Below are 8,133 nucleotides of genomic sequence, written 5' to 3'. Positions count from 1 at the left end.
TCTATCCAGGTATGCTTTTACTGTATCTGCAGTGTTTTTTGGGATCATCATGCTCACAAATGAAGCTGCTGCCAATCAAACGCTTTCCAGAGGGTAATGCATAGTAGATCAAAATCTGGTGGTGCATTCAGAATTCCAGCAGTTTTAACAAGACCTCCAGCATCACTACCTGAAATGCAGCCCAAGACCTGCCTGTAGACACTCACTGTTGTACCTCTATCCTGACCTCCTCCATACATATTGATAACAACTGCTCAAACCAACTGAACCGAAAATTTTAATTTTGGATTAATCATTCCAGAAGACCTGTTTGGCACACAACGGCCTTTTCTTCATGTTTCCCTTCCTTAAGAGTAGCTTCTTGACAGCCACCCTTCCACTGAGACAATTTCTGATGGACAGTAGATGCAAAGGCCTAAGGGCCAGATTCATCTCTTACGTAGGTTTTGCGTCAGATCTTTGCTAGATTTGTTTTCCTATTTCTTAAGGACATGACTTTCAGAGACTGTTCATCAGCTGCTGATAATTTTTAGCCCTAAGACTTCTTTTGTCCTTCACTTGTCCAGTGTCCTAATTTTTTAAGAACACACTCCACACAATGCAGAGACACGCCAAGTTTTAGCTCTCTGGGAATCACCTTGTGGGCAAGGTACAAGGAGTTGGACAAAAAACACGTGAAAAAATCCAATGTCTAAAGAAAAACATCTGCACAGTACTGTACTATAGATGCAAACCCGAAGTCAGTGTCTTGTAAAGAAAAGGTTGCCTTCAATTATAGTCAATTATAACTGTGATTCCAGCATAAAAAAGGGGTCATAGCAAGACGCACATAATCATGTCAATGGGCGCTCACAGTGATCTACATGAGTTATAATTTAGTGTTCATCCGCGAAAACAAAGCATGTTTTTGTTTCAGACTGACAAGGGCAACTCACATGATTACTATTAGAGCAAAAGGCAAAGCTCCAGAGACTAAGCTCAGAAAGGAGTGTAATTTGACAATCATTACACCGAATAAACCATTATATCCATGATATTCTACAAACACAAATGAGCATACAGCGCTCAGTCTCTATAATATTAAGGCATCACTTTGAAAACAACAACAACAAAACTTACAAGGTAGAAACAAATCTACTAACTGTGATTGTCACTGAAAATGTCCTAAAGAGGTCTGAATGTGGTGAAAATATATATATAAACATTTAATCTGTGCGTGATAAAGTATGGCAGAAAGTAGATGGTAATACTTAAGGTAATCAGTACTAATATGGTTTAAAAAACAACAGAAGCATGCCTAACACTGCTTTTGCACTGATTCAAAAACTGCATGTACTCTGTTTCAAGTCGTGGAAGGCTAAAAGTATGAAATCTGCTCCAGGGCTGAGTTTAGTGGCAAAAACACCACACTTACTAAAACTCTTCCTAATCTCTTAAATCTCTCTCTTTGATTTCAGTGAGCATAAAAATGGGTGTGATGTGGTTTTATCTCTGAAAACAGAAAAGATCTGATCATTATCTAATCACTGCGGCTGGCCGGCTGCACTCAAGAGAAGTAAGTATATAAAGGGTCTTTTGTATTCAGGATTTTTTTCTTCTTCCGTCGTTACCACTAGCAGAGCGAGAATCGGCGAGAGTTAATGTTCATCTTGGTGACTCCGATCAGTCTCAGCGGGGCAGAGAGGCCGAGGCCCGGGGTGACCGGGCATTCACACAACAGGTCCGACAGCTCATCCCGTTCCTCGAGGCCAAAGGTGGCGTCGTTGAGCATTCGGCGATGCAGATGGCACGTCTGTTCAATCTTCAGCTTGTTGATGTCACTCCGAAGCCGCATGAGCTGCCTCGCCAGCTGCTGGTCCTGCAAGCGCATATCTGTCTGCAAAAGAGAAGACAAAGGTGTCGGGATGGAAGATGAATTTGTTCATTTTATACGAAGCCGAATGGACGCGTCAAAGTGTCATTTTCTAAAAGATTGAAAGCTAAAACTAATCTATTCTAAGCTTAATTATTCTTTTCATTTATGGAGGACTCAATCACACCAACATACTGTGTATAGTCCACCTGTGGAGCTTGACCAGAGGTGCTTCTGTGAGGTCCTTTTTTGTCAAAAGAAGACTCACGGTGGGATACCGTGGTGCTCTTCTTTGTTTGTGTCCAAACATCTACACAAAGATGACAATCATCTTTATTGTTTGTAGCCACGTACTGTGAGTCTGCCTTTTATCAGTGCTTCTTTGTGCGCACAGTCCAAGCATATGAGCTATGGCTGAATGTGCAGAGTACTTGAGCAGAGTAAAAATGATTACAGTTGCAGAAATTGCTCGCAACAAATGCCAGATTCTGCTGCCTGGGGTCACAATCAGTCTCACTCACCAATAAGAATGAATGGGATTCTTCTGCCTGGTGATTAAACATCGCGTGCACTGTTAAACTCTAATTAGCTAAGAAGCGTGAACTTTTCTACTTGAACTTTGAGTGTGGAACAATGCCTCCTAAATTACACAACCAAAAGAAAAATATAAGGAAAAATAAATCAATTGCAGTCATAATCATACAATTGAATTAATCCAAGTATAGTATAAGACTCTATCCTAACTGTACTGTACTAATTACAGGACAACAGAAAGCAGTAGGTACAAGGGAACAAGAACTATTCCCCCTTTATATGTAATCACGAGGACAAAGGGGAAGCATGCTGTATTTTCTGTTTTGTATAGGAATGAAAGTTCTGCACATCTTGGGACTGCTATGCTGATCAAACATGGTCACAAAGGGAGAATAATTACTACAATTCACACTACACTAATTTGTGGAACAAAATATTACTAGAACAAAAATGGCCTGTAAATGGTCTGTATTTGTATAGCGCTTTACTAGTCCCTAAGGACCCCAAAGCGCTTTACACATTCAGTCATCTACCCATTCACACACACATTCACACACTGGTGATGGCAAGCTACATTGTAGCCACAGCCACCCTGGGGCGCACTGACAGAGGCAAGGCTGCCGAACACTGGCGCCACCGGGCCCTCTGACCACCACCAGTAGGCAACAGGTGAAGTGTCTTGCCCAAGGACACAACGACCGAGCCTGTCCAAGCCGGGGCTTGAACCGGCAACCTTCCAATTACAAGGCAAACTCCCAACTCTTTGAATTAAATCAAGCAATAAGGGTGTGATTGAAGTGCAAGCTTTCATTCAATGGCTTTAACAAAAAATAAATAAATTTCAAATTAAAATTAATTTGACAATTAAATGCCCAGCATCTTCATGGTCAGGTGATTTTGACTGCCGAAGCAGACACAATATCTGAAGTTGATTCAGTGTGTTCTGTTTGTATTTTATAGCTTTTGATTGCAACATGACGTCTGAAGAAATGTCAGGCCAAGTCAGGGCTGCGTGATGGCAGAATTATTTCCATGGTAGAGGTCTATAATCAAGACACAACTTCATAAATGGAAATACAGATGCAACAAGAAGGTCAGATTAGACTTTGCTCATGGCGTAAAGCAGACTACAGCAGAATATAGATGGAGGCATTGCTATGGCATGGTTCATGGGCATGGTCCATACATGCCCATATTGCTAATGTGTCTACTGATAGAAGGAGCAGAATGCATCGTGAAGTGTACAGGGCTACACTCTCTGCTCAGATTCAGCCAAATGCTTCAGAACTGATCAGACAGCACTTCACAGTGCAACCAGATAATGACCCAAGGCAAACTGCTGAAGCAACCATTAGTTTCTCAAGAGAAAGAAATGAGATTGTTCAATGGCCAAGTCAACCAACTGATCTCAACTTAATAGAGCATGCTTTTCATGTTACTGAAGACAAACCTGAATGCAGAAAGACCCACAAATAAGCAGCGACTGAAGGTGGGTTCAGAATGGGGCTGACAGAGCACCTCATTGAGAGGAAACAAAGTGTGTGGTGATGTCCATGGGTTCTAGATTTCAGGCAATTACTGACTGCGAAGGATTTTCAACTAAGCAGCCTGAACTTATCAAAAGACCCATGTGTTCCTCTTTTGAACACGTGTAGCCAATATTAAATCCCTCATTATGGCCATGTTCCCTGTTTCCTTAATTCCTTTTATGAAGTGTTAGTACAAAAACATGCTGCAAGCTGTAACCCAAAACATTTCTGAAAATCTATGAGAAATTAGAACAAAATAAAGATTAGATGGTGGTGATAATTTAGACAGTGCCTCACCAGTTCTCTTCTGAGCCAGGTTAGAGCTTCATCAATGTTTTCAAATCCCTTAAGTTCACCTGATGGCAACTTGGGCTGACTCACATCTGGGTCCACTGAAGTCTCCTTGTGTCTAACTACTTTCCCTTTAGTCCCAGTTTCTGAGTCTCTGAAGCGATCTGCCTCAAGCCGGGCTTGCCACTCCAGGTAAGAGGGTCTCCTGGTCTCCAGTCTTAGTTTCTCTGTTAAGGCCTTCAAAGTCATCAGATGGTCATCTGTAGGCAAATCTACACCTTCCCCACAGTCTGCCTCGTCCTGGACATTTGTCCTGTTAACCACGATCTGTGGAGCTGAGTGCGAATTCATTTTTAACCTGTTAAATACAAAAACAAAACAAAAAAAAGCTATCTGGCCTCTTTCGTCGCTATAAGGCTATCAGGCTTCCATTCTGTCTGTCCAGCATTCACTTTTCTGCCCTTTATATTCTTCAGGAGACCCAGTCTTCAGTCTTTAGTGGAATCAGATGCTTCAAATGCAGAATATCTGTAGATCTGTAGAAGAAAAAAGACACAGGTTATGAAACATTTGCTGAGAATAACAAAGGACAAACCTAATGTGCCAACATAGAGAAAAAAATGAGATTACACTCTAGAAAGACCTTCATTGTATTTCTGTAAACTGATCTGGATGAAGCATGTGGCCTCTCTAATATCAGAAATTAGGGGACAGCACACAGAGGGGGATAAAACACCTCCTGGATTTTCATTTAACAGAAACAAACTGTTTCCATAGCAACAACAGAGGTGCTATAAATGAATCAGCAATTTCCGACCTCCTGTCCACGAGGCTTATTGCCTCAATAAACCCAAAGCCACAATGAATGTGAATGTGCTTTTTTAAAAAATAAAATAAATAAAATAAAAACCTTCTCAGGACCTGTTGAGTTGGAATGCAAGACCAGTTACAACTGGTAAAAGGGGCAGCAATAGCAAAAGCACTCTTACTGCTCAGTGTCTTCCTACTGAGTCCATAAGATCTCAATAAGTGGTTGGGGTGTGCTGTTATTCTATAATAGCAGCAGTGAAGTCCCTGCCCCTGGATCTAATGATACAGCCGGCTTGGCTGCTTTGCAATGGAAAATAGACTGTGATGAGTAGCTGACTTTTTAGTAGCCTGGGAATGGATGCTGTCTTCGTTATCTGCATGAATCAGTGCATTGCTGAAGTCCGCACTGTGTAGAGAGAGCATTAAAGCTGGAGGCAGGCATTTTTAACTTTGTAAGGACCGTTCGTGTACAGTGAGGAACTGGTTAGATTGTGAATAGGGACTGCTTATCCAGAACACTTAGAAAGGATGTGGAAAAGTGTGTCTGTATCACATAATGAGCTGTGATCACAATTATAAAGAAATAGAGAGGTTTTTGTTGTTGTTTTTTTTAAAACCCCTCTTTACTGGCTGGTCTGGTGAAGTCAGTGACTTTTTTGAATAGGCCAGCAGGAACTCTGCCTCTCTAGGAAGCCAAGTTTTACATCCTGAATATCAAATTCACCCAGGGCATATAAAAACACTGTCAAATGTTAGATGTCAGGGAGGGGGTGGCAGTGGGGGAAGTCCAGCTGTCCCTATCCAAATGTCCTAAGTGAATCAGCACACATCACCCATACATTCCTCTGGTTTAAACTCCAGTTGCCACACTAATAAAATATATTTTGTGGTGTTGGGACTTCTGTGAGATGCCAAAACCTGGTCTGGCTGAGCAGCTTAGGAAGTCTGGCTCTCCTATCTGGAACATGAGGTCATGTCTACGTAAGAAACACAACCACAGAGTAACTAAATGAAGCTTTAGCGTATAGTCCTCCAATCTATAATAGAACCTGACCCTGAGTAATTTGCAGGGATTTCAATTTCATCTTTGATACTGAGCATAACCGAAAGAAATTATCTCCAGGTTTGTGTTAGTAGTGTAAACACTGCTGCAGCGTATTGATTTTTTCCCCCGTGTTGTGGCAACAGAAGCCCAATAAAGCAGTCTGTAGTTCAAAGTGAACCAATCTTTGCATTTGTAACCCTAAAGTAGACATCGAAGCTCTACAGTTCTGACTGTATTCAGAAAAGAAGCGATTAACTTGATCATAACGCACAATGGAAGTGACAAAGACACTCTTGAGAGTTACAACATTTGAAATATATAGATCCATATAACAGTAATAGTAATAATAAAGGTAAAACAGTACTTGTTATTATATAACTTGAAGTCTTATCTGAAATGGAGAGAACCATTATGATTTTAAGTGCCATTTAGTTCTGACAGTGAAAGCGGGCATGTAATAAAAAAGTGTTTTTTAAATTAATTATTATTTTTTATTTATGAGAAAATAACATACTGATAGTTCTCACAGCATAAAAGAAACAATTGTGATTACTATTGCGCTCACTGGGGAACAAACACCATCTGTAAAGATAACATTTTTCCTTCTAAATCCCCTGGAACATCTTGCACGATGATTTATTTTGCATGTGATTCATTTCAGCCTATTCCTGCTTTTCTGGCAGCGTGCTGCAAGGTGATACCCTGAGGGGGGGGGATCACCTGAAAACTCGGCTACGCACGTAGACTACGACTTCGTTTACCTTTCAGGAACCTCCCAGCAGCGGTCCAACTTACCACGCTGAATCCTGGCAGCCACATCGGCGCAGACCATCACCGCCAGTCTCTCGCTCCCTGATAAGATCCCCTCTATGGCTCTGCGGTGCACTTATTTTTGAGCAGGGAGCTACCGGAGGAGGGGCGGGAAGGTTGCGTCAGGTTGTGGTTGCTTGGAGACGTCCAAGGAATCCGACTTCCCGCTAGATGAATATTACTGCAAGTGCGCCACAGTCTGATGACCAGGAGACAGCGTCACTATTGTACAAACCTTTAATTCATTCAACAATTTTAAACATTAGACGAAATGTAACTGGTTACATGTTTCATATTAAATAAGCTTCACAGAATAAATACAAAGAGTTTCACAAGTAAATAATAGGTATCAACTTTAGACTGAGGGCAGAGACAGCTTTGTGTCACATTTAAAAAGTGCTTTCTGAATGAAGCTCGAGTGTAATAACAAATGATTATTAAAATAAGAGCATTTTGTGTCTTCATTTCATTTCAATAAAGCCATCAGATTGCTTACTACAGGGCTGATTGCCTTTTTGAAAGTAAAGCGCTCCCATCACAAGACATTTAGTGCAGAAAGGAAAAGAGAGAAGGATCTGGCAACATTAGGCTGATGTTACATTTTCTGGTGCAGGGCATGGACTAAGCTGGTATTGGTGGGTTTAATACAGATCATTATTTACACAATCTTGTAGATTAGTGAACATAATGTAAAAAACAAAAAAACAACCAATTAAACAAAAATGGTAATGAGAACTGCTGTGGCTCTAGGGTTAGATGGAGGCTGGTGATTTGCTGTGGCAACCCCTAAATGGGTTGGGCGAAAGGAAGACCTGGGACTTACATGTGCTTAGAGTGCTGGTAAGATTACATATAAAATTGAAAACTCGTTTATCATACAGTAACAGTCAGATGTTGTACAGGCGATCTACACATGGTGTGATTGTCTTGTCATTTAGGGGTACATTTTTATGTCAAAATATCTGCAAAAGAATTAAAGGAGTGGGAAACATATTTTGGCACCACTGGAGAACACATCCCTTATGGCCTTCAAGTGGATTTTAATTCAAGTGATCTGAAAGGGAGAGACTCCTGCATCTCCACAAGGTATTGTTTAAAAATAAATTCAGTTGATGACTGAAAAAACTGGCCAATGACAGATCTAGTGGTTTATTTAAAACTAAATCAAATCTGTGTAGAAAGTGATGATTCAATGCCTTGAGCAGAGGACATTCACCTGATACAGTAGAGTTTAAATCCAGTGTGAAGCCATCTGGTAGGAG

At 40.9% G+C, this 8,133-nt stretch overlaps 1 protein-coding gene across 2 annotated transcripts; it reads right to left on the bottom strand.

Moving 5' to 3' along the window:
- Positions 1 to 973: 973 nt before the first annotated feature.
- On the bottom strand, positions 974 to 7,039 carry fam167ab (family with sequence similarity 167 member Ab). 2 transcript variants are annotated; one of them, XM_085431699.1, is made up of 3 exons: positions 6,857 to 7,039; positions 4,213 to 4,742; positions 974 to 1,876 (listed from the first exon to the last, which is right to left on the bottom strand). In XM_085431699.1, the coding sequence occupies exons 2-3, from the start codon at positions 4,555 to 4,557 to the stop codon at positions 1,613 to 1,615; spliced, it is 609 nt and encodes a 202-aa protein (XP_085287825.1). In that variant the 5' UTR covers positions 4,558 to 4,742; positions 6,857 to 7,039; the 3' UTR covers positions 974 to 1,612. The 2 variants fall into 2 exon arrangements, with proteins under 2 accessions (XP_085287825.1, XP_085287826.1); XM_085431700.1 differs by lacking the exon at positions 6,857 to 7,039 and adding an exon at positions 4,837 to 4,956.
- Positions 7,040 to 8,133: the final 1,094 nt, after the last annotated feature.

This window comes from Copadichromis virginalis, linkage group LG15 (genome assembly GCF_057382275.1).
Source record: "Copadichromis virginalis isolate Kocher_CV1m ecotype Utaka linkage group LG15, C_Virginalis_male_GT1.1, whole genome shotgun sequence".
NCBI classification, from domain to species: Eukaryota; Metazoa; Chordata; class Actinopteri; order Cichliformes; family Cichlidae; genus Copadichromis; species Copadichromis virginalis.
The sequence above is the reverse complement of the archived record's forward strand: the minus strand, read 5'-3'. Positions and strand labels throughout refer to the sequence as shown.

Bases quoted from the DNA above. Each gene is read 5' to 3' on its own strand.
- fam167ab (XM_085431699.1), bottom strand. From the start codon at position 4,557: ATGAATTCGCACTCAGCTCCACAGATCGTGGTTAACAGGACAAATGTC. The intron at 1,877-4,212 runs GTGAGGCACTGT...TCTCTTTTGCAG, and splicing joins CCTGGCTCAGAAGAGAACTG to ACAGATATGCGCTTGCAGGA.